Genomic DNA, 27,656 nt, shown 5'->3' on the forward strand with positions numbered 1-27,656 from the left:
TTTGGGGCAACATAAGCTGCCATCCAGACAATGTCTCTCTTGGGGAAGACCTTGCATATTTCAGCAAGACATTGTCAAACTACATTCTGCACATATAACAACAGTATGGAGAGTCAGGGTGCTAAACTGGCCTGCCTGCAGTCCTGACTTGTCACCCATTGAAAACATTTGGCGCATCATGAAACAAAAAAATACTACAGAGGATACCTAAACTGTGGAGCAGCTGAAATCCTATCAGGCAAGTACAGGACAACATTTCACAATTGTCTGCCCCCAAACGTTTACAGAGCGTTGGGAAAGAAGAGGTGATGAAACACAACGTTAAAATTGTCTGTTTTTTTTATAAAACAATAACATATCATATGTTGATATGTTGTCTTTGCACTATTTTTCAATTGAACATATATGATTTGCAAACCCTCAAATTATATATATTTTTAAAAAATATTTTGAGAGCACCGCATTCAGACAGACAACTACAGTTTTACATCATTTTACATAATTTTCAATAATCCTAAAATGTTCAATCAGTTCACAGTCTGCCAGTGTCCATATCTGTCCCTCTTTTCATCGTCCATCTCCAATGCAGTGCTCCCCCTTTTTTTTCTTTTTTTCCCCCTCCCTAGGGCTCCCAAAAACAATGAAAATAAATGATTTCCCTGATAGACAAGTAACAAGATTCAAAGCAAAATAAAATATATAGGTCATGTGTTGATAAACAGAAATAAATAACGCAAATACTAAGTTCCGTGTACGTTTAGGGGCACTCGTGTGTGCAGGCACCCCAGCCTGTACCCACCCACACAGCCCCTCCCACACATTTGTATATAAAAGTTCCGATGCCTATATTCTCTTCCGAGTATGCCTACATAGTTCAAATTCTATTTCTATTACAATTTTACACAGTGTTCTAACCTTTTTGAATTGAGGTTGTACAATTAATTCGAAATCCCACAACAAGTCATACAAACTAGTTCCCATGATATTGTGGATTCTGTGTTTAGATAACTTCATTTATTTTCCCTTAAATGGCTGGACGTCAACATCCATGTTGAGTTTCTTGACACGCATTGTTTTTATCAGTTCTTGGCATCCATTACCCCTTACCCTACAGCTCTGATCATCATATTTGAGCATGTAGCAGGGTACATTTCACTATCCTCAACAAGCAGTGCAGAATGGATTTGCCCAGTAACTGACTACTTATCTCAGCTTGTGTCTCTACATTGCCCAGCAGCAGCAAGCAAAGATGCTACTGATAAAAGGAGGCATCTGCAGAATCTTCACATGTATTTCCATAATAATGAAAGTTGCATTAATATGCATTAGGTTTTCTTGGAGAGGAATCAAGACATCTGGTTGTTGATAACTTGAAAGTGACTTTAAGAAAATGAAATTTCAAAGATTGGAGTTTATCCTGTTGTTTAGTTTTTGATGTTCTATTTTTGTTGAATTATCATGCATATTGGTATTTTTCCTAGGCCCCAACAACAGTGTGTCGCTCAAGGGGCAATGCTGTCATTGTCAGATTATGACAGCAGTGCATGCATGGAGTAGAGAAGGGCGACTGTAGGATTCTATTTATATAAGAAATTCATTTAGCTGCAGATGTTCCTCCTCACCTAACACAGCAGAGACTGAGGATGTCAAGCCTCTAGTTAAAACAAAGTGCTGGATTTAGGGGTTTGCTTGAGCTCTGACTAATAATTCTGCTGGATTAAATCAACTCTGACAGCTCTTCCATTCTAAAATGACCTATCATCATGCTAGAAATAAATGTTATTGGTGGGCAGAGGATGTTCAGCTTCTTGAGTCTTTCCTTAGAAAAGCAAAAGAAAAGATCCAACGTTTAGTGATGCATGAAGAGCAGAAAAGCCAAGGACACAAAAGTCTAGTGACGAAGGCTTTTTGGATTCTTCTCTTTCGTTCATGTTCTAATGTCAATTTTATTAACGTTTATAAGAAAATGACTCTTTTAATGAGTTGACTTTGTATCCAACTCTTTTAAAAATGTTTGAATCAATGTGTTGAAAATAAATGTTCAGTGTTTGCACACAATCCCATCAATGCACCTCATTTGTTTCAATGGAGGGATCTAAATATTAATGACATCTCATAGTGTAGCATAACACAATACAACAGGGCAACAAACTACAGCCTCTGAAATGACCATAAACATTAATCAACACCTGTCTAAAACAAACTGAACATGATTACCCTCATGAATGTGGGGTTTAAAGTAATGACTCTGTGGGAAACTGCTTTGGTTTTAGCTACATGAACCTAATAAACTGGCTACAGAGTGTATGCATAATAAAAAGGCAGCATGATGCACTTATTCAAGGATACAAAATCCCTTTAAAACTTCCCCTCCTCCCACTTAACACACACACTCGCATACACACTCACAACTGCACAAACACAAAGCCTTGCTGCAGAGTACATCTGGCAGAGAATTAAGGGTAGGTATTACAATTTCTGCTCTCTCAGCACGAATGTCTCCGGGAAATTTGAGTGGGTGTTACATCTTGGGGTAGTTATGAAATCCAGATTACAAAACATCATTTGAATCCCCTCATCATAACACAACTCAACTGTTTACACTGCAAGTGTGTAGTTAAATGAAGACTGAATCGCGAATGTTTCTATGAAAAATGGTGAGGCTGAAAGGGATATAACTCAGATACTGAACTTCATCCCAACTCTAAAAAAGCACTTGGGTTGGTAAAGCAACTGGGGAGAAACTTCACAGCTCTAGTTTGGTGTTGGGTCGACATTTCAGGTGGTTCAAACACAATGACAGTAATCATAGTCAACAGCTCTCTCAGAATGACTGGGGCGGCAGGGTGATTGAGGCGTAAACTGCAATCTACTGGGAGGTCAAAAGTTAGGGCAGGATTGGGCGAATGAGAGAAGCTGAACTGGAGGAGACATTGACCAAGGGAGAGGGGGATTTAAAGAGAGGAAAAACATGTTTCTAAGATGCCAGAAATGAAGAAAAACTGGAGCCGTTCTGTGGGGAGTTTGTTTGTTCTCCCCATATATGCATGGGTTCCCTCCAGGTAATCGGCCTTCCTTCTACAATCCTAAAACATGCTTTTCAGTTGATTGGTGACTGGTTGTTTGTCTCTGTATGTCAGCCTTGTTACGGACTGAAAACCCATCCATGGTGTACCCAGCCTATCATCCTATGACAGCTGGGATTGCCTCTGGCCCCCCGTGACCCTGAATGGGACAAGCTGTATAGATAATAGATGGATGGAAAAAACGTTTCTGAGAAACCAGCGATGAAGAAAAACAGAGAAAGTATGCCAGAAGGGGAAATAAAAAAAAAGAAAAGGTGATATAAAGGTAAAGTTGAAGAAAGCATGGCGAGCAATCACTTACGGATACAGGTAGGCTGGGTGCCGGTCCAGGTAAGATCTGGCAAACAAAGCCGGGTAGTAGAGCCCTGCAGTAGGTGTCCCTGTTGGCACTGGAAATCCACTCTGCTGCCCACCTGGCCACAAACAGACAGCACACAAAGTGGAGAGAGTCGATACACTGATGCAAATGCCAATATGCTCAGAGCATCAAATCTAAAGAGCTGGGGAAAAAATACTGCACACTAAAGTTTTTTCCTTTTTTAATGATTATCTGTAGTGTGGAAGCAGATGGAGGCTATTCCTAGAGGCGATGGCCCATGTTTGTGTCTCAACTGATGTACAGACATTAGAAAGTGACAGAGTTGTCTTCTCTGTAAAGATACAAGCCCAAGAATGTCTTCTGTTATCGAAATAAATGACTCATTTTGAGCCATCTACTCAGTCGACAATGTCGTCACAGAACTTTCTCATTCGGTGCTGTCACATATTGGTAAAGTTGTTCAGTAATGCAGAAAATGTAAGACTACATCCAATACAAGCAATGATCCAAATAATAAGCTGCCCCTGCCTTCATATAGGAAAAATTTCATATCAGAAATTCTGCTGAATGTTGTGGAGAAATTGTTTGCACTTAACTTGTAAGTGACACTTTAAAAGCAACAGTAAGGAAATAAAATAAAATACACTGGCTGAAAGCATCTCTAGAGAGCTGCTGAGCACACCAATTGCCATGACATCAATAATTTTTATGTTTCATGCATTCTAGCAATGCTCCATTTACACACATGCTTGAATGACAAACATTGCACATTACTGTAGATCTATATTGAAACAATTCCATTTACATACACACAATGGTGCAGCAATTCAGACAGTTTCCTTCTGTGCAACCACCTGTGATGGTACATATACGCGTCACTGATTAGCGCTTGCTTACACATGACATCATCCAAAGGAATAAATAATGGTTCTACCAGGGACATTCATTATAAAGGCCTGTTTCAAACAGGACAAAACACAGGTAGCAGAGTAAAGCAGCAGCAGTCAGCAGCTTTAAATATTGATCACTTGGAGATTTGTTGTAGAGCTGAGTTAAGTAGATGAAGTATATCAAAGTATATACTTTAGGATATGAGAAAGCATATGAAATCATGCTACTTTGCTACTTTTTACACACCATTCAAATAAACCTGTCTCCAACCAGGAAGGTGCATTACTTGGTCCTCTTTGAAATACATTTTCTGTCACACATCCCCCTCAGATTTCAGGAACATAACACCATCCATTTATAAAAAGTGTCCATTGCAAGTTTTGCCTGTTTTACCTTAAAGCCTGTTGTGTAATTCATGAAGCCATGCTCAGGTGTCCCCGGATTTTCACAAGTGGTTCTTGTGGGCTCTGGAACAAGAAATCATTGTCATGATGAGCAGGGGAATTGCAGGAGAGCAAAAGAAATGAGAATATGACAGAGGGGCAATCACTGATAATGATGAAGCAATTTCTCTCTGGTGTACCATGTACCAGAGGACAATTACTGAAGCGACGGGGTAACATGAGCAGAATTACCCTGCCACCTTCAGTTTTCTTGACTTCGAATTTTTGGCTTTTTTGAATATTTTAGGAGTATAGAGTTTTGCCACTTTTAATCATTAGTGAAACAGAATATAAATGATGCCACATCCATGTGGTAACACATTTCTTGGGTACTTAATATTTCCAGCAACGCTCAGCTGCAAATATAAAGCACAGCCCCTACGGTAACAATATAAATAATGTATTTCATCCTCATGATTTAGTTTTGCATCAGTGCCAGATGGCAATCCACGGATTCGAATTCACCTTCAACCGCCTTTTGTTATTTATGTGAGGGAACTTTGAGTGAACCAACAGAGAATGATCATTTATATGATTATTTAAATCTGGAGCTTTGTGCTTTTATTTCAGATCATGGTAGAATTTGCTTAGAGAACTCTTGTATATTTCATTCAACTACTTCTGTCCTATCACTCTGCAAATAAAGCTCCTTTACAAACTTGGAAAAGTAAAATCAAAGTAAATCATGGCAAGTCTTAGAATTATAGTTGCACCCCAGTATTAATACTCAGGTTACCTATACATCGAGGCTGAGATCCGCCCCAGGTGCCGTCATCCTGGCACATGCGCGTTGCCGATCCGACCAGCACGTATGGAGTATTGCAGCTAAATGTCACCTCAGACTTGAAGATGAAACTCCGTCCTTCCCTCCGTCCTTTGGCAGGCATACTCGGGTCTCCGCAGAACTTGGCTGCAGAGGCAGAAATGTTGAATAATGCTGATGTGATAAGCTGAGGGCCAACAAATGCAACACAAATGTTATGCAATTTTCCTGCAATGTTCAACAGCTTTGATGCCCTATTACACTGCCCCATTTTTTACATTTCAAACAAACACTCATCTTTTTTAACCTAATTAAACGTAGGAAACGCTGCAGTAGCCAGTCAACATAATGCAGCATTACAGACTCTTCTGCAATCAATTCAGAAATACTCAACAGCAATGAGGGCTGCTGTACCTTTATAAGATCAGACTGTGATGAGCAGTGCCTTCAGTGATTTTCCCTGCTGCTGCTATGAGTTTTGTGCTTTCTTAATATTTTCATTCCCATTAATTTGAGGATCTGACTGTAAAATGATTGCCTTTCTCAATTATTTGGAAAGTCTTCATGGACAAAATTATTCAAATTGCATTGACATTATAATTGTTGCACTAATTCCTTGGGCATTTTTTTATTGCATGTGGGCAGATGTATTGATGTCTCAGAATGAATTGACTGTCTAAATATCATTTTTGTTTCTTGCAATCAACCTTGCTGGGGAGTTGCAAAAGTAGGTATGTGAGTATTCATATTGGCAGTAGAAAGAGAGTGAGGGAGGTCACGGCACTCAAGTTTAGATCTAAATAATTAGCAAGTGAAATATTCAATTCTCTGACAGGGCCTTGAGGTTGAAACAACTGGAGCCATCTGCTGTCGCTGTTCTCTTGTATGATATCGCCTTTTAATGGGACTCCAGCCTCAGCCTCAGCAGATGAAACTCTTTGGATTTCACTGCTCCCTCTTTCAATTTATTTCTTATAGACATCAATTGAAAATTGACTGGAATAATTTGGTCTCAGTAAGCTTGATGGGAAGAGCAGTCAGCCATTTCACAGTATGCCAATGTACAGTTTTATCCATCCTTACTGTACATATAAACCCATCATTCCACTGTAGGATCACAGTTGAGTAGAAGTCACTTATTAGATGTGGGAGGTTCAGAAATGCTCCATGTGAGAGAGAGCAGAGAGGAGGCTAAAGTAGCAGCCTTCAGTCACGCAGCCGGAGCACTGTGGGATCAAGTCAATAATCAGACATGCTGCTTCTGCACACCTGACATGTGCTGCTGCGTGGAGGTCTGCAGACAGAGATAAGTTCTTGCTTGCTCTCCTCCTACAAGTCCTGAACCACCAGGGGCTCTTCAGAGCCAATCCCTGACATAATGGATATCTAGTAGGAGAGGAGATTAGAATCCAGTCCATGCAGGAGAGGCTGAATAAAGTCATTACTGCAAATACTGTTATCTCAGAAACAAATCCTTTTATTCAAAGATGTTTCGTCTCCTAGAAAATATGTTTGTCTATACTGCAGGTCCCATCTGAAAACGATGCTTTCAGACTTTCAAACCTACAGTATCCAACAGTTTGATCGTATTTGATAGGACAACAAATAAAGATGCAAATATTGGGCTGGATCCCAAATCCGTTCTTGTCCTTTTTTTTTAATGACTTTGTAAGACTTAGTATTCAGGTTACTTTATTTTTTGTTGAAGGGTTGATAATAACGGCCAAACAGGTGACATGCACATCAGTCATAAGCCTCAAGCCGCAGGGAAATAATGTACTGTTTTATGGATATATAAGAGAAATGGCCCCAGGCCAAGCCAAGCTCAGCATCTTCAATGTGTGCGTGCATGTGTGCGTGTGTGTGTGTGTGTGTGTGTGAGTGAGATAAAAAGAGAAAGAGGGAGAGACTAGTTCAACTTTTCCTCTCTCTCTTTCACAGCCTCTCTTTCACAGCCTCTCTTCTTCCTTGATGAATTATCAATGCTTTGAAGTAATCAGTATGCAGAGGCCAGATTCAAAGTTGGGATCACAGTCTCATCCCTGCAGACACATGAACGAGCATTCCCTGACTCTGAATTTTGCTACTTGCTCTGTGTTCCCCATGTGTTGCGAAAGGGGACATTAATTTACATCCAAATTGTGTTTGGCCTCTAATGTTTACAAGATTACAGATGTGAACAGGTCTCCTTCTGCGGAAGCAGGGTTTCTCTTGCAGTATTGCTGAGCTGTATTTCAACTAAAATGCTGAGTATGAATTGCATTTGTATTTTTTATTCTACTGTGGTGCAATCCCGTAATACGTCTAAAAGACATGAAGGTTCAGTTTGCATGTATGATAAAGCAAACATAACGAATCTCTTCAATCCTCCTGCTTGGCTCATTATTTGGTGAGTATTAAGAAAATATTCAGAATACAAGGGTATGTAAAGTATTATAGCACCCATTATTAATATAGAATATCTTTATAGTTGCATAAACAGAAAGTCTAATGTTTGTGTATTTGAAAAATAATACTGAGTACATATAGTGCTGGCCAGTTTGACTGCACAGCTAGCATTGACACCAACTAAACACTCACCTCTTAGGGACGTCTTTGCTATTAATAAGGACCAGCACACAAAAGACTGTTCCAGAGAGTGCTGTGCTGACATTTTAATGCATAGATAATAGCCCCTCCACACCAAATATGATCAGCACTTTCCTCCCCATTGTTCTATTTTCTAGACTCATTTATTTCTCAGTAAACCTCAAACATGATTTATCACACACACTTGCCTCCACATCTAGTACTGTAGCGGGAAGCTAGCTCTAACAATGTGTTTAGGAGAACCAGGTCCTTTATAGAAGTCTGAACAGTCTGAATGATTTTAATGGCACATGGCTTTAAATTTGTGTCATTTTTGCAGAACCATTGGACCCTGTGTTCTAGGAAGTAAGTAATAGAGCTATTAAATGTAATTACTCCATCAAAAACAAGCCTCTGCTGAGACAGAATAAATGCCATGGTTACATCATGGGACATAAAGGTTACCCGCTCAGATATTTGCGGGAGGATGTTTTGGGTTTGCTGACGTGGAAAACATTTTTTAGTACGTTTGAGGGGTGACAATGCCCATCATAACTGCAGCATGAAGACATGCAACATTTACCAAGTGGAACCTTATCCATTTTATGTCCAGATGACATTTTCTACTTGTTGTAACAATTCAGCACAATGCAGATAAATCAGTGCACCTCAATAAAACAGGCCATTGGTTACTTAGTGTTGCCAAAGCAGATCTCTGTCCATAACATACAAATGCAATCCTTTACATAAAAGCAGGGTATAAATCAGACTGCAGTGTCTACTTTGACATATGTGATTACGATTAATGACTGCAGTGTGGTGATTTAAAGGTGCAAATGGCCGCATGAGGTACTCTTTCTTCTAGTTGCATGGTCACAAACACAAGCAGTCTGTCAGCTGGAATTCAGACGCTAAATACCCAAATGGGACTGTGTGTGCCTGACTGAATATAGCCACAAGCACCAAATTCTGTCATTAGCATAAATTACAAAAGAACACAGAAAGAATAAAGTTCCTTTTGAATAGGCTGTGGAGGAGGGGAGGGGGCAGAGAGAGTTTATTCTTCTTTCTTTTCTTTTTTTTGTGTCATCATCCAGCATGTGCTCCTTAAAAGCTTTTAACAGTGTATTCTTCAACAATTAATAAACCCTTGCCTCTGGTCAGCAATCATCACAGTATGGCTACTTTCTGCACAAATAAGGCATGCAGTCATCTAAAAGCTCCTGGGACTCAGTAAAGAATGCTTCAGTAACACATCAATACAATCCAAATTCAGTCATTCAACAGGCAAAACAAAAGAGCTGCCTATACTCAGCAGTTTAAGTGGAGAACTTTCAATGCAGCACTGGAGTCACAAAAAATCCCAAACAAAACATCATCCAGCGCTTGAATATTTTTAAATGCCATTTGTTTTTATTCAACTTACAAGTGACAAGCATTCAGAGAGAAACAAACGTAGAAGTACTTCCCCCTGCTTGAGTTTTCATTTCTGTCTGACTGATAAAATGCAAGAATGACTCTGATGACAGTGAGACGCTCTCAAGCAGTCATGCATCCCAGGGGTTATTATTATGCTTTCAAAGAGGATTCTGAGAAGGTCTCAGTGCAGTGAAGAGCATTAGACTCCCCACTTGTGGTTCCACTCAGATCATCATCTTCATCATTGACACTGTAGCTTTGACTCTGAGGCTGGGGGTCAATTCACTTTTCATTTCATCAAAATGTAAATTGGAGGCCTCATTTAATGCCCGAATGATGAAATATTCATTTGTGTTCTGTATGAACAAGTAGGGTACAATGCCCTTCTCGTGCTCAGCGGAGCTGGGTTTTGTTTTTCTCTTACCGCTGAAGGTTTTAGGATTAGGTATAAATCACTGCTTACCAAAAGACCTTGACTCTGCAACTAGTGACAACAGTTATAATCCCTGTTGTGCATCTCTGCAACACTTTTTCTATTTGTGCCATACCTCAGTTTCTCCACCCAGGCCCTGATGTTAAACTCCATGACTTACTCATAACCTTCAATAATTTCATTAATTTAAGTTAACTTCTTAAGGGATGAGCATTAAAACGGTATTACAGAGGCAAAGTGCAGCATGAAAGATTAAATGTGTCAATGTGCTGCATGTATGAGACTGTTTAACAATAACATGCAGCTATATTGATTCTAAGAGACCGATTTTAGAAATTAACTGTAATTCCAGAACATCCTCCGTTAAATTGGAACAAAGCTGTGACTCTGCTTCACTACATTGTTATATGCATTATCATTATCTTTTTACACAGTGGGAGGCTTACATGAGGAAATGTATGATAATTCACTTTTACTTCCAGTCCATTTAATATGAACTTATAATTAACAAATTGATAAGGAAAGGCAGATGATCCTGGTAAGTGATCATGCGTCCAACACTTCACTTATTCATGTTTGAAAGGGGGGTGAAAAGAAAATACTCTTTTAGCTCACAAAGACCATGTTTCACCGAGCAACGGAAATATCACTGAGATAATTTCCTCTTCTAACCTCTAGCATTGGAACATTATTATTACATTATTATGAAATTATGACTCACGCAGACACTGAGGCAGGTCTCCATTCCATGTTCCATTTCCTGTGCAGGTGAGCACAGCAGGGAAGGAGAGCTCATAGCCAGGTAGGCAGCTGTAGCTCACGCTGGTACCCCACTCCAATACAGAACCCTCCAGGAGGCCGTTAGGAATAGCAGGGGGTGTGGGACACGTCACCACTGTGGGAAGAGTGAGGACAAAGCCATAGTTTAGTCAGGTCTATTCAAGTACAGTCAATACTTAGAACAGGTACAGTCAAGTCTGACTCACCAACAGCGTACAGGAAGCAGATCTAGGAACAGCCGTAGGAAATGTTAATATTCCATACAAAGAAACTACGATATATAAAAATACAACCAAAAGAGTGCCGGTCTTTTGCATGTTGAGTTTGTAATTGCTGCATGTTCAGGGTCTGCAGAATGAAGCATTGGATTTGAGGGAGGGAAATTAAAACCTAATGGTTTGAGCAAAAAACATGAAAGATACACAGACATCCTTTAAAAACACTAATGCTTTCTTTCATCTTAATAAACTGAACTAATAAAGCAATTCGGTGGAGCTCAGCCAGAACAGGCAATTATTGAGTTTGAAGAGAATTCAGGGATTTATAAGGATATGGCTATATCCTGGGTCTTTGCAGTTTAATCATCATGCTGAATGTGGAAGTAGTGGCCATGGTAATAGGAAGAAGTGGTTTAAAAATGTATAAAATACTGCAATAAGCTCTTTTACATGATAAACTGTCATTCTTAGAGGTTTTTCATTTCCATTTAAATCCAGAAGGGTACAACATTTCTAACTTGGAGCACTGAAACACTTCTTCTTTCCATGGCACAGCAGGATTGAAGTTGGCTTTTTAAAAAAATACTTACTGTGTCAAACTTATTTCTACACTGCATGATTCAAATCTTGGTGTTATTTTACAGGCTTTGAAAAGCAGCAGAGGTGGGACAAATTCAACATTATATTTAATGTGGATTATGGCTGAAGGAGAACTAGGTCTGTAGCCCGGAGAAATGGTCTATGTTTTGACTGTGACTGTGTGGGATTTTTCTGCCGATTCTGTTTGGAGTTTACTGAATAATTTCTGTGAGAAATGAGGGGACATCTTGTGTCTGTGTAATCCATAAACTTTCTGCTCAACAAATGTAATAAATGAATGCATAATAAAGCTCAGAGTTTGTTCTGACACACTTGGAGCTGAACCCACGGGGACCCAGATGGGATATGGGTTTTTAGGGACGTGAATAAATTATAGCAGTTGTTTTATACCATTACTATCTTCTCCCTGCACTCATGATTTCCCCCTGTCCCTCTTTCCGTTTCACACCGCCACGCATACTGAAACACTTGAACAAAGATCTACTGATTAAAGTCAGGCTGTATCCAAGCTTTGCAACAGTCTGATAGGATCAGATGTCCAGTTTAAAATCTGGTTACTTAAACTGTCATGTTAACACTGTGGTACTTGGGTGCTATGTTTTGACAATACAACAAGAGTCATTCTCACCAGAGAAACACATGACAAAAAGGAGACAGATGCAGCCATGTGAGGACAGACTCTGTGGACACCTCTGCTCCACGAAGGTACATGGCTCCATCCATATTTTCACACTTACAGACATTAGGGGACTTCGATACTGAGTGAAGGCTCAAGGATGCTGCATAGGGCTACATATACCTGCATAGGGCTCTGTTTGGGCCTTTTCATTTCAGTGAACTTCCCTAGAGTTTATAGCTGAACTGATTTGTGCAAAATGTTGTCTGCAGGACCTCAGCTCAACGTAAACAAATCAAGCTTGGACAGTGAGGGGAAAAAAATGCAAATGAGTTTATCTGTAAGCGACAGCATCTGGCTGCTGGCTGTTGTGAATATTTATGGTTTGTTGAGTTGTTTTTGTTTTCAGTCATGTATATACATTTGTTGCTGTCCTTTTTATTTTTTTAAATAAAGTGTATTAACCAAAAATCGGCACTCACAGACGTGTGCTGTCAGTGCAAACATATCTACTGTTATACTGGAGATAATAACTGCACCACAGTGTTTAAATGTTTCTGCAAACTTTCTAATGATTGTAACAACTTCTGTTAATATTATTTGACATTACTATCACTGTTAAAAACAGGAGTTCAGTAAGTATAGGGTTGCAAAGGGGTGGAAAATTGATGGTGGAAGTTAAGCTGGGGAATTTTGGAAATACTCTAAATTGGAAACTTTCCATGGGAATTTATGGGATTTTAATGGGAATTGAGGGTAATTTAATGGAAAGGTATCATATCCAAGCATAAATATTTGTTTTGTTATAAGCAGACATCCATCCAAAATAATACAACACTCAATTATTTCATTGAAGAACAAAACATGAATGTTGAGTTAAATATTACTCATCCCCTCGACCCAACCAATTCAAAATTAACAAAAATGCAATCCCAACAAAGTCCCATTCAAAATGTTAAATGAAAAGAGCCGTTCTCCCTCCAAAAAAGTCCCATTCAACATGCAAATAAAATTCATCTTCCCTCAAGCTTCTCAAGCCTAGCCTCTGCAGGATTGTAGAAAACATCAGTGCATGTGATGGAGGAATGCACAGTGCATGTAGGGGGCGTGGTCTCAATAGCCCTGCAGTAAGCAGTGTGCTATGTGCATGTGATTGAGGAGTAGCATAGATATTCAACTGTACTTGCATGAAATCTGGTTGTTTTAGTCAGGATTATGCTAAAATATATTTTCCCCAACTATATCTAAGTTCCCTATTAAGAGCCAACCTTCAATTTAGAAAATTCCTGGTTTATTCCCATTAATTCCCATGGAAAGTTTCCAACTCTGAAAATTCCTGGAATTTTGCAACCTTAAGTAGGTACGGGGCTATCTGAGACCAAACCCAAGCTTGGTACCATTAGCGGCTGCAAACAATTAGTGAATTCCCCTAAAGACTGCGTCCATGTTTGATACAATCTATGGTATCAACACTATGATGAAATGAACACAAATGCATAGAGGAGCTGTGGCTTTCTTCTTATTGAAAACGGCGATGTAATGTTTCCAGGTAATGGAAACATTACATTATTATAGATTCACACACTCACAAACTAAACACCTAACACACATGGACGTCTGTGAGGATGTAGTGCTCAGGCAGTCAGGTGGTGTAGATGGAGATTGAACACAATTTTAATAGAGAATCTGACCAAAAGACACTAAATATTCCACTTTACATGCTGAAAGAACATCAACAACATACTACATCTAGAGACTAACTTGGTATTCTGTGCACCGGAAGTAATCATGAGTAAGGTTTCTGGGTGATTTCACCATTTAATACCTGTAGAGAGATGAATTGCTTTTGCCTTTGAACATATGAGGAAATTAGCAAACAATCACTGACTGAAGAGCACCATGTAGTCTTGAGTGAGCAAATGTAAGTGTTTTTCGACAGCCTTTTGACTTGTGGGATATTTAACTCAAATAACCTGTAGGTGGTCAAATTTCAAGGCTTTAGTTCAGCACAAAACATAATTGATTTTCACTTAATGATAGCTGCAGGCATTTAAGTAAACCAATGTAGTTACAAAACATTAACAGCAAAACTAACAAGATGAAGATTTTTTTTCTTTTTATTGACCTAAAGTCAAAAAATGCTGTCAATTAAGATTTAACAGGAATGAATGCATAGAGAGGATTACATACAAATATGATAGAGTTAATATACAGTGAGCACACATTGTACAACTTTCTTGCCTCATAAAGTTTGAGTTAGATTTCACTTTATAGATGCATTACAGTATATGTGGAGCAAGCCACTGTGGGCTATTCTCACACTCTCTCCAAGGTGTTACTTTCTTTTGTTCTTGTTTGGCAGCAGATCCAAAAAGATTTCCATCAGGACATGTTGCATCTGTACACTATATAAGCTTTAGATGTATGCTATATTTGGAAAGGTACTTAGGCCATGATGAATATTGAACAAAAGTAACAGATGAGATGAAGTGACGCTGTAAACTGTTTTTAATGTTCTGTTTGGTAATTTTCTTTCTGAAGTTGTCAAGGAGAAACACGTTCAGTTGGACTTGTTTTCTTTGATCTTAATGAGTTAGTAACAAGTGCCTTTAAATTTGGTATTTCCATGCTGTTGCTCTGTAGCCCCTAGTTAACAAAATAACTTGATTCTGAATACCTCACTAAAATGCCCAGCTTGATGGTGTGAAGGAGAGAATTAGTTTGGGTGTGTATGTGCGTCTCTATACAGTAAATCAGTGTGAGAGGCACAGAGAGGGAGGGGATAAAGACAGACGAAAAGAGAGCGTGTGAGTAGGCAAATTACACTGATTAGAGGAGTAGGCCTACTAATCCCATAAGCACTGCGTCAGAAATTACTTTAAATAAATAAAAAAAAGGCATGGGTGGCAGATAGAACTGAATGAGAAGCAGAGAGTGTCCCCATTTTCCTAAGTAGTTCTAAGCAGCATTAGTGCCTCTTAGCTGAACACGCCAAACCTGGGATTCAAACTGAATCCTTGCCGGGCGAGGCTTAGAATGTGTCATCAGTGGTGTGTGCATGCTCACCACAAACTAACAGCTAGCACCAATGCACACACACACACATATTAAGTCCAAAATTATGCACAGAGCTGGCACACGTAAAACCGCTTTGTCTCTTTTAGCCTCATAGTCTCCCTCTCCCTCTCTCAACCCCTCCTTCGATTATCGGCTCATATCCCTGCGGCACATCATCCAAATCTTTGACATGATGACAGACGTCTCGCATCATGACAGATCCAAACTGCTCACCCTGCCTGAACTGCTGCACCTTTAGCTTGAACCCCATCATGCAAAAGAAAGAGGCGACCGATCTCGTTGGGGAAGGCATTATTTCCGGTTTCAGATGCAAGAAACAGAAAACAGATATTTTCTCAGTCCCTTACAAAGACCTCCTGCTGCGTAGGCTGTCAGTGAGAGAGATAATAAAAGCGGCCGTAATTACCAGTGAGCTGTTATATTGCTTGTCCTAGATAGACTCAGAAAGAGACCAAGGGAGAGGAGGGGAACAATGACAGGAGAAAATAAAGCCTAAAACATCTGTATTCCCTTTGAATACCCCAGACACACTCAGGAACCAAGAGGAAAAAAAAGGTCACCCATATATTAATGGAAGTCCTCTCTTGACTTTCTTTTGTTCATTCACTCCACGAGAAAACAGAGAGCATTGTAATGATTGGAGGATGCAGGTCGCTCGATGACTGACGCACAAAGTCAGTACAAGCTTGTGGTGGTGAAGGTGTATAAAAACCTGTGCTTATACAGGCATTAGAAAAACACTTGTATAACATGATGCCCCATGTGATTGTATGCATTAGTCGCGGTATGTGAGTGTCTGTGTGTGTCATGTGGAAGGCTAAGCCCTGGGGTTTTGCTCCTCTCCACAACACCCCCAATAAGCACAGCACAGAGTGGGGCCGAGTGCCTGAGCTGTAGCTGAAATTTCGAGGATTAGAGCTCGGAGGTCGGGAGATTCACACACTTTAACACACATGAGTGTGCACACTCTCCGTGTGTCTACCTCCATTTGAACCGCCTTTGGTAACAGTTGTAGGAATGTCAATTTATCCAACAGCTTCAACATACCAAGAAGCGGGGCACGTTAATAATGAAAGGCACCCATGAAATATTACAAATCAGTGTCAGTTTGGATGTTGAAGGGGAGCCAGAGGAGTGCAAGGAGTGTGTGGCTTAAAACCATAGCTCTCTACGAGATGAGCGAAGGAAAGGTGATGACACAGTCTACCTCTGGGTCTGTAACAGCATTTTAGACTCTCAGTATATCCAAGAGCAAAACAACAGCTGTTACATAAGAATAAAAAAGGTCAAAAGGCTTTATATTTGTACCGTCCCTGATGCTTGTTCCCCTTTGGACAAATTTGTCTGTGTTTGATTGTATGTAAACTTCTACATCTCTATAACTTGTCTGTGTATGTTCTCTACCTGCTGTGTTTTTTTTGTCTGTATCTTAGCATCTCACACTGCATTTTTTTCACTCTCATTTCATTTGTCCTTTTCAATTGCTCGAGAGGCAAATGAAATGCCAGCTTGCTTCTCTTCGACTAAGACAGCAGCCGGAACAGTTCCTTAGCAACAATGAGCCACCGTGAGCCTCGTGGGCCCTTCCTTTTCCTGGTGTACTTTTGAACCGCTCGCTGCACAAGTTAATCTTCCCTGCAATACTTACTTTTGGGGTGTCGATGGCAGACATACTAATCTGTGCCTCCACTCGAGCGTCATGAATCATGGAGTGATGCAGTGCTGATGGGCGTACAGCAGTTAAGTCCTCGAGGTGGATTTTTTTTAACTTTGATGTTAATCAAGCCCAGAGAGTGCCCACAAACTTTTAGAGAGAGGGAGCCAGTGATTAACTGTTGAGCACAATTAGAGGGGTCCTTGTTGTAAGGAAGAGGACTTGTTGGCCATCCATCATCATGTGTCAGAGGAACTTTAGCCTTGGCTTTGTTCCAGCACAGGTGCAGCTCTAGTAGCAGGTGTGGGTGAAATCACTTTGTCCCAGATCAAGGACTCTAAAAATTCTGTTTATAATTTGTGCTTTCTGTTTGAAAGCCAGCTGAGGGAGGATGTCTCTTATCTGGGGACTCGTAATGGCGGGAAGCACCGGACGAAATTTAGAAGAACAGATCCAAAGCTGATTGTAGTGTTTATGTGGGTGCGTGCTTTTGCACTGAGGCACAAATGCAAATAAAAGCAGCTGCATATGCATAAGTGAGTGTGTGAGGGTGTGTAACACAGTTCTATGCATCATCGGATCTTTGTTATCAGAGCACTGAAGTGAACAGTATGACACTATCAGACCATACAGGAAGCAGTGTGTCACCTTGCTTGCTGATATTATTAGATCTCAGAGTGTAAGCATGTACTTTCTATTGTTCGTGACTGTGTGCGGGCGTGCCAAGGTTGATACAGTACAGTCAGATGGTTATCAAGGTTGACTGTCTAATGTGGCCTGTGTCTGATGCAGTCTATATCAGTGTGCGCACTTTGTGGTGAAACTTACCTTGGCATGCTGGCATGGTGCCACTCCAGGTGCCGTTGCTGGTGCAGGTCCTGGTGACAGTGTTGTCGCCTCTGATCATCACGTAGCCAGGCTGGCACATGAACGTCGAATTCGAGCCCACGGTTATGTCATCACCAAATCTAAGTCCATTTGCTGGGATACCAGGGTCCCCACAGGTTATCACTGTCATTGAAGGTCGAACAAAAGGAGCTTTCATCAGATATCATCATACATGGTGGTAAAGAGTAAATTCCGATTACAGAATTGTTGCTGCATCTAAAGAGACACCATCTTATTAAAATACATGATGGGGGCTGACTTTTCCTCATGGATTTTCTATCTGAAGCATTTTCTTGATAGGTTGTAATTGGTTTGCTCATGTTGCATTTGATCATTTCTCCCATCAGGGCTAACATGCATTTATTATTTTAGTGAAAAGCAGTATACAGTATAGACACAAAGACTGAGTGATGATTTATAATTATCCACTCAGCCTTAATAATAATCCTCTCAGCCACATATCAAAAGTATTTAAGCGCTTTAAACAGCTGTGCCAAATACATTGGGAGTGATGAATAAGGCTAACCAAATAGAGCCTTAGTCAGAGAGTATCTGCAGCTAGACCAACAATCTCTCACCAGCAGCTCATACTTGTTACAGGGATTATTTACTGAACAAAAGCATTAACAGGATGAAGTTAAAGCTACAAGAACCAAACTTAAAAATATTACTTTTTTGGTGGTCATTAGTAACTGGTAGTTGCTTCAATTGCCTGTTTAATGAGTCCATCATGATGAGTCAAACTCAACAGTCAGCATCTTGAATTTTCCTCAATCGTAAGGGAACTGCCTCTTAATGAATCATCGGTGCTAAAACAAAAACAAACTTGAGAAAACCTGTCATGCTTGGACTTCATTGAAATAATATAATTAGTATTAAGAGGGGTTTTGTAGATCCCACAGAAAAAGTTTATAGACTGAAAGAGACATTTTCTGATTTGAAGTGAGCGTAAAAATCTCAGGAGTATGAATGGTTTTTAACTAGACAGAAACAATATGTATACAACTGATCATCAGCAAACTGGACACTTTGATACATACAATCTTGGGTTGCAAAGCGTTGTGTGGTTGGACTAATGGTCCATTAGAGAGTGCATCCAGAAAGTGTTCACTCCCCTTCACCTTGTCAATATATAATATTACAGACTTATTATAAAAGAGACATACATTATTTTTTCTTCTTGAAAATTCACCCATGACAGGCCATAATGGCAAAGTGAAAACAGGTTTTAAAGCATAGTTGCAAAATTAAAAACAAACAAAAACTTAAATATCACATGTACAGAAGTATTCACACCCATAACTTAGTACTTGGCTGAAGCACCTTTGCCACAAGTCTTCTTGAGTATGACTCTACAAGGTTGGCACACACTTATCAGTCAGAAGTTTCAGAAAATATGAATGACAAAAACAGGTTCTTGTGTTTATTTTTGTAATGAGTCAGGAATTATTGAGAGAAGCTGATAATACAGCAGTAAGTATTTAGCTATGACTAGGCCATAGTATCATCACATTGAATGTGCTGTGAGTGATGCCTGAAATGCTACTGTAATATTAAATGTACAACTTTTATCATCTAAATACCTTTTTAATCAGATTGGTTATAGTGTTTTTTTTATACATCGCTTATTCTTTTTTTAGATAAGGGGAGAACTCTTGAAAATAGTTTGTGGGAGAGCTCCCCTCCCCAGTGATTGTTGTACATATCTCTTTTTATATGTCCATACTTGGCTTCATCTCATGGCACGACTTCTGCAGAGTAAACAGATGGCTGAGTGTTGGCTGGGAGCATTGTCAGGTCTTAACCTAGTACTATGTTGGATAAAATTGTAAGCTGCCAGCCTCTATTTGATTGCTTTTTCCTAGCCCTTGTTCAGTCTTACAACCCTTATTTGTGCCTGCTTATTACAGAATCTTTCCTTACTTGTTCAGCTTCATGTAAGAAGCCAGCTTGATGCATATGCTTGTCCGTGCTAACGCCCCCTCCCTAAAATTAATTTCTGTTTGTTTATTACTAGTTGCTGCCAAGGACTTCAACACTTGGACATATTAATCATAGCTGGGTGAGACTAACTTTTTATCCTGACAGGAAACATCTGAGAGCTGCTGGTTACAGAGAGAGAGTGTCTTCACACTGCCTTCTGCCTTCTCCAATAATTAATGTGATCCTACAAGAATCTTTCTTTAAACTCAGCCCCAAACTAAAAGCCTGAAAGGTAACACAGTACCCTGTAGACAGGTAGGTGACATGAGACTAATAAGTGTAACTGTACACCCTTGTTGTTCGATGACTGACAGAGGTTATGTAGGTGTTTCTTATGTGTGTTTTTGTTTACTTAGAAATATAATGTTATTATATCTTCATCCAAGGTTAATTGGCTCTGTATCCTGTTGCTTTTGTGAGATGATTGAAATGCAGTGCAGTTTAAAGGCATGTATTAGCCTTTTATACACATTCTAATGTGACAAGTTGGACTATGTGGTATCTATTTTCGCTTAAAAATTAACTCTTGCCTGTCTTTTTGAGGAAATTGAGTCGTTCAGGCCCATCTAATCTCTTGACTTCACAGGTCCTGTGGGGAATAACCACTGTATACAGAAACTGTGACCTTTTAACAACATTGACAAAGCTATGCTGATGTTAGGCAGGTAAAGTGTTTTTTTCAACCCCTCACCCAACCCTTACCCTAACCCTAACCACTCAGGGTTCTTGCCTAACCCTAACCCACAGTATTTGTCAGTGGACTTAGTTCCTAATCCTAACCCACAGTATTTGTCAGGGGACTATATCCCTAACCCTAACCATTGGCTTTACTCGCAATTTATCCCCTCACCCGACCCTTACCCTAATCACTCAGGGTTCTTGCCTAACCCACAATATTTGATGTATAGTGCTAGCATTTTCTAAAGTTGAACAGACTGTAGTATGTTATGAGGTTGCTCAAATCCAAAAGATTTAGAAAAAATGTAGTCTTCCAAAATTAAATGAAGTTACCATGACTCAGCTCAATTGCACTGATCTGATCTGATCTAATTTAATTTACAAATAGAGCTACATTACATTGGAGAAAAAAACACCTATTGTAATATCTGTCTTTGTGCAATATGGTTGTTTGTGGTAATATTGTAAGATGAAAAAATCATTTCTAACAGATAAATGCAGCATGTAGATTTATATAAATACAACTGTTCCTATCATACTGTTACTTTTTGGGTCTGAAAAACAACTTTCTGCCTCCAAATCAAAACCTCTTATTATTACCACTGGCTCAGCCCTCTGAAAGATCTGACACCCACATGGAGAGGTAGAGAGACAACTGGTGGAGTGACACTTTTCTTCACAAAATTTATAAAGTCTTACTCAAATCTCATCAAACACTTCTAACAATGATCAAAGTTGGGTTTAATCTGCGTCACCAACCCCAACAACAGTGACTCTTGTTGTTGTTGTTATTGATAAGGGGCTCACTGTCAACCGCATGAGATTTTCACAACATCTTCCTTATTTATGCTGCAGGTGGAGACACTAAAACGACACATTCCACAGCACATTTCCAGTGGTGGTCTGTTTGTGTGGCCACAGCATTAACCAACACCTGGATGAGGTGCTGCTGAAAGCAGGAATACTCACTCTTACATTTTACAAGCAGATGTCACACAGACTCTGTTGACTCTCTTGACTTTCAAGCGGGGCACTTTTAATCATTACTTATCGAACACCCTGAAATCATCTGGTAGTGAAAACAAAGGCACCTTTAATTCCACCATGAGAAAGGAGAGGGCAGAAAGAGTTAACGGTATATATCAGATGGAAAAGTTTAACTTCCCACTCAGTCTAAAAACAAGTAGATTATTCGGTTATGGAGATAGTTAGTTTTGTTTGCATGGAAGTCAAAGCCACTCTTCAATAATTTAACTAGTATCTTAACTGCTTATTGATTTGGTAGCTGAAGTTTCTCACTATTGTTTGCACATGTGAGAATGTTTAATTAAGAATTATTGTGTGTGTATGTGTGGTTACACTATGTCGTTGAATTTGTCTATTCATTGCTTATTAAATGGTCTGATTTGAAATTGAGATAACTCATTAAACTTTCTCCCAGCAAATTACAGTAAACCTGTTTACTACTAATCCCTCGTTTTCAGAATGCACATAGCTAATGAGCATTAAAAAGATGTGTATTTAGAAAAAGTATCTGTTATCAGCAAAAGACAAGAGAAAGTAGAAATGTAAGAGAGGAGGAAAAACGTGTGTGTGCTTAAATGTTAATATTTGCACGCTCCTGTCTTTATGTAGGAGTAAAAAACTCAGTCAGTCAGCATAACGCAAAAAAGCTGCAGGCTGTTGACTTCAACAACTTCACTCTACAGCTTTTTTTCCTTCTGTAACACTTTTGCTTCTAGGAAAACTGTTAGTTGGAGAAATAGGGTTAAGAAATCAGAATTCAGAGGAGTTCCATGCACTGCAATAACAATCTTCCAGTGTAGCCTACATTTAAATATAGCGGGTTCTAATCAGATCTATTTTTTTTCCCTCACTGGGTCATACTGTATTTTCAGAGCATGCTGACATATTCTAGATGTGTTCTGATGCTGCACCGTGAAGAGTTCAACCACAGGACAAGAACTGCAGTGCATGAAGATTTGGAGTGTCTATCATCCTCTTGATGCAGTATCTTGTTTGTAAGTCCACCACTGAACTCAGAATATTCAATAATCAGCTATTTGTCTATTTAAATGAGATTACTGCAGAAATCTATCAGACCTGGTAAAGTACACATATACTGACAGGAACTCTGCTCTAGGACACATCATTAACCAACACCTGGGCTTTTCGGATCAAGCTCTGAATTCACCCAAAACCCCAAATCTACGCATATAGAAGACTGTCCTGGCTTTAAGAGAGGAGAGAATAGAGGAGAAAAATAAACAGCAGATATAAATCAAGTGGATCCCAGCATGTTACAGGGGCAAATAGTCTTCCTGAATAATCAGTGTTTACTGTTTATTTCATAAAGTGCTTTATGGCTTTACTTCACAGTTCACTGAGCAAGTCTCTTTCCTTGGGCACTTCTACTAATTCCCTAATTCCTTAACATGCTCTATAAATCTCATTTATCAAACATCCAGGGCTTTGAGAGGGAATTAAAAGCAGAACTCTCCTCTCTCCCCTTGAGAATATTGTGTGACTTTGATCTGGTAACCTACACGATCGATTACCCATGAACCGTGAAAATGATTGCCTCCTTAATGAAGGCACTCTCAGCCAATCCCGGCATCACATGTGTCGATGTCCCTGGACTGACCATTAAAATCCAAAGTAATGTGATAGAACGACTCAGGATGACAATAATAAGTTTGGTGGCGAGCAGGCTTGAAGTAGGGAATACAGCCAAGAGAACAGTTTTGCCTTCTTGCATCTTTGATCATTATTATTTGAACAAATTTCCAACCCTTTACTCCCCCCTTCCTATGTACATCTCTCCAGGGACTCATTTCATTCCAAAATTGAAAATTATGCTCAAACACTTTATCTTTCCTTGTGATTCAATAACAAGCAAAAAAAGAAAGAGTGAGGAAGAGAGAAAATGGTGATTTTCAGAGGGAAGAACAATGTGTAATTTTCTTTGATAGACATCCTGGTGCAAATTGAATATAGATTGGCATACTTCTTAATTACTACAAGGCTCATTTGCTGTGATTCAGACAATAAAAAACTGTCTGACAGCTTTGAGGCTTTGCAGAGAGAGTGGCTCAAAGAGATTTAAGCACCATTTGAAATTTTATACCCTATTTTAGTACCACTGTTTATCACTCAGAGCGCCTCCTTCTGGCTGAAATATGGAGCAAATCATCTACAGTCCTGTTAGTGTTGTTGATTCTTTTTGGAGGGATCGATCTGCCTTCCAGTATACATTAGATATTTCAGTCAATTTCATTTCATGAAGCAAGAACAGTGGTTAGCACTCCACTCTTGAGACGGACATTTCTGATCATGTGCGACTGGTCAGTAACAGCTCACTACCAGAATAACTCCATGTTCATTCTGGACACACTCCTGACACCCACTAGAGATCCTGATCCTTCACATCTTTTTCTTGCTCCGTTTCCTGTTCTTTTTGTGAATGCGACAAAAACAAATTCTGTGTCTGCCAACGTTGGCGGAAGTGTGACAGAGCTAAATGTGATCAACCAATTGAATAGTATTCTGTCACATTTTTCTGTTCAGAGCACAGCTATAATTGGGACTGTGTCTGGTTGCAGTGAGCAGACAATGCATTGCTCTTCTTTCATTTCATAACAAGTAGACTGTGCAGCACATTGACCTTTTAGAAGATTCCACCACACCAAGAGACATGACTCCACTATCCATTTGTGTTTGTGTGCATATAAAACTCACTTGTGCAGTTTGGAGCTATGCCAGACCATGTGCCATTTGCCAAACACTGCCGTGTCGGTAAGCCGCTGAGGAAATATCCTTCCATACAAGAATACACGATGGAGTGAGAGAAAGTTGTGCCATCCACACGGGAGATTCTGCCATGGGCAGGTGTAGCTGGGTTACTGCATTGAACAGCTGCAAGAGAGAGGAGAGAAGAGAGGAGGTGAAGGTCAGAGGTGTAAAATAGTAATGGGTTTTCTATTTTCAATATCGGTGATTCACCAGTGGAGAGATGGAAGCCCTCAAAGTGGCTCCAAGATGATTTCTCAAGGTCTCAAGCTGATCAAGGGGGCTTTGAAACTTTTTCCTGTTTGATGTTGTGTGAACAGTAATATTTATGTAAGAAATAATTGCCCTTTTGACTTTTGACCTGATGAATATTTGTAGCTCTTGACTCTCTAATTAGCAATCAAGTGGAACAGTCAGAAAAGGGCAGGTAGAGACGGTCGGCCTCTGACTGTTCCTCATTATGTCTGTGTGCTTGATATCCTGAAATGTGAAGAAGCATTGTTTCCCTTTAAAGGAGCTCTGAACCGAACCAGCAAAGTACACTGATCTTCACGGCATCACAGCTTTATTAACAGAGTCTAATGAGCAGAGCTGGTGCTGTGGTACACACATCCCCATCACTTTATTGACGAGTCATCAGTAAATAAAGTGCAGTCTGTGTATTGTCAAGTCCCATAGTACATCCATGGTAATGACACTTAGTGCTGGTGAAAAAAACAAGAGGAGGCACTTGGGAGTAATGTGCAAGATATGCAGCCATAGTAAAAAGACTCAGGGTTCATTTTAACAATAAAAAACTTGAAGTTATTCAATTAAGTGAAATAAAGAACAGATAAAGATTTATCAGTAATAACAAATATTTTCACTCATTACACTTTACAATTAAAAGCAAAATTGAACTAAGAGTAGGCTGAACTTCCTACAAAGTGCTGTTTTAGATGTGCAATCTCTCTGGGGTAAAAGTCATAAGCCTTTCTGTGGTGGGCTAAATGGTTGGACTCTTTAAATAAATCGTTCCTTTAAAGAATATGCACACAAAAAAGAAATAAATCCCTAAAGAGGAGAAAGGACAGTGTGTTTCATTTATTTTTGTTCTGCTATTGCTTTATTTCCAATTATGAAACTGATTGCTCTCCAATCACCAATTTGCACTGAGAATATGAAGGAGTTTTTCCTGTTGAAAAAAACGGACATGTTTTGGGTAACACAAACACACATACACACACACTCACACACACGCTCGTACGCATGCACACACACGCACACACACACACGCACACACATACGCACACGCACACGCACACACGCACATATGCCAAAAATAAAGCGTGGCTGCCTCTTTGGCTTCCTCTTTTAATAATTCAAGGCAGACATGATGACAGAATCACAAAACAGACCTTGATGGTATTGTCAGATGGATATTATTAAGCTGAATATCTACAGTGACTGTTTTCCAGGGACTGTAAAAGGTTGTGGATAAGGGATGGATGGGCTTTAACAGCAGACAGGGCTTTAGATCAGAGACATGCAGCACTGAAACTCATTCAGGCTCCAGTGAATTCATGCCCCCTCCCTCCTGAGGTGGCTAAAACAATCTTTAAATCAGGAGTTCTGCAGGGAGATGGAGAGATAAAAAGGTAGAGGAAGAGAGATGTAGGGTAAACTGAGGGGGTAGGGTAAGGATGAGCAATAGAGAGGGGGAGGGGGAGACGGCGGACAGACAGACGGATGAGTGGACAGGGATGGAGAGACAGTCACACAATGAGATTAAGATGGAGAGACATCAGGGAAGAAGCGAGTGAAAAGGCTGACATCAGGGAGGATGAAGGATTGAGAGAGACAGCAGAAAGAGACAGAGAAAGGGGAGACACAAGAGAGATGTAATGAAAGGCAGATATGCAGAGAGTAGTCCAAAGGGCCTGTGCATTAAAAATGACACTGGCAGCATGCCAAGCATGTGGACAGTAGTAAGAAGAGGAGAGCAGTAGCAGTCAAACACTCGCCTCAATATCCGGTTGGCCCCTGGAGGTTCTATGCAAAATGTAGAGCTGGCGTTCTATGAACTAATATCTTCAAAATCCACAATGATTCATTTATCACAATCCAAGAAGAACTTGGCTTTAGGTGTCTTGAATTAATGAATTTTTTTGGTTGAAATCTGGAAGCCTGTCACAGCACCAAGTGCTGGCAGAAAACACCAGACTGCATCAGATAGATACTTATCCATCTGGTACAGTGCTGTGCTTGTTAGCTTTTTAATTGTTTGTGTTGGTGTGGATGTAGAACAGTAATACCTGTAAAGTCAATAAGTACTCAAGCCTGTTTGCAGTCAATGGGGTTCATGTGATGTTTGTGTGCAAAGCTATGAATACTTATTGTTTAAAATTATTTGATAACAAAGGCTCACGCAAATAATGACCAAAATCAGTCTTTTTTATCAACCTATTTAGGAAGTTTACTGAAAAATAATTAAACAAAAATATCAGAGAGATTTTATTATGAGCTTTTGTATTGATGTATTTTACTATAAATTACTGCTTTTTCAAGACTTATTTTGATGAGTAGACCAAAATGTAGCCAGTTTTTACTACATTTTAAAATGTGTTTCTATGATTCAAACCATGTAGACAGCCGGGGCGCATTGTTGTTCAAACTGTCTATGTTGTGATCAGCTGACAGCTGGTTCTCAGAACTTGCTTCTGCCTGAGTCACTTCTAAATGCTTCCTTTCTTTGGTCATCAGACAAGTGTTTTGGACTGGTTAACTAAGAAAAACAGCAACAATGTTTTAAGACCAACAATTCATGTTTAGGATATTCCAAGTGCTCAGATAGATAAGATTGCTATAACTTCTTGGTTCTGTCACTATAGTGTAAAAAAAAGTTGAGTCCTTGTTAAGGATGATGAGGAAAGATACAAAGTTCATTTAAAAAATATGTTTTTAAATGGATCCCAGACCACTTCATAGAGTGGTTTAAAGCTGGGGTTGGTAATAGGATTTAGATACACTTTTTGTTATACTGGTTAAAATGATCTGTATGTCCTGATGGCAATCAATACATAATGTGTTCTTAAAAAAGAGCTAAAAAAAGTTGCTATCTACAGCCGGAGTAAACCTGGGAAAACACCAACCAATCAGCCTTTTTTGGGTGCCAAAATTTTAAACCATTCAAATCCCGTCCTGCTGTTCTGCCCGCCTCCTGCGCGTACATTTCCCCGGCGTGCACTCTGAGTCCCCGTCTCCTGCCGCTGCTTCCCCTGACTCTATTGACTGCCCCTCTCGCTCAACCTCGGGCCTGTCCCCTCTGACCCGATGAGGTGCTTTGCTCAGGACTGTAGTCCGGATCAGAGTCTAAAAAGCTCTCACCACGGGGCTCTGACAAGCAGAAGAATGAATGACATTTACATTTAAGTCCTACAGAAATGTAGATGTACTGTAGCGTCCGTCTGG

General features: G+C 39.7%; 1 protein-coding gene across 1 annotated transcript in view; it reads right to left on the reverse strand.

The window, feature by feature from the left end:
• Positions 1-27,656, reverse strand: part of LOC117823316 (CUB and sushi domain-containing protein 3-like) — a 161,969-nt gene that overhangs the window by 11,452 nt on the left and 122,861 nt on the right. Inside the window, exons 55-60 of the mRNA XM_034698464.1 lie at positions 24,156-24,332; positions 17,697-17,879; positions 10,644-10,817; positions 5,476-5,649; positions 4,690-4,763; positions 3,388-3,499 (exon numbers count right to left, since the gene is read on the reverse strand). Coding sequence (XP_034554355.1) covers positions 3,388-3,499; positions 4,690-4,763; positions 5,476-5,649; positions 10,644-10,817; positions 17,697-17,879; positions 24,156-24,332 — 894 coding nt within the window. The remainder of the gene's footprint in view (positions 1-3,387; positions 3,500-4,689; positions 4,764-5,475; positions 5,650-10,643; positions 10,818-17,696; positions 17,880-24,155; positions 24,333-27,656) is intronic.

The sequence above is a fragment of the Notolabrus celidotus genome, chromosome 12 (genome assembly GCF_009762535.1).
Source record: "Notolabrus celidotus isolate fNotCel1 chromosome 12, fNotCel1.pri, whole genome shotgun sequence".
Classification (NCBI taxonomy): Eukaryota; Metazoa; Chordata; class Actinopteri; order Labriformes; family Labridae; genus Notolabrus; species Notolabrus celidotus.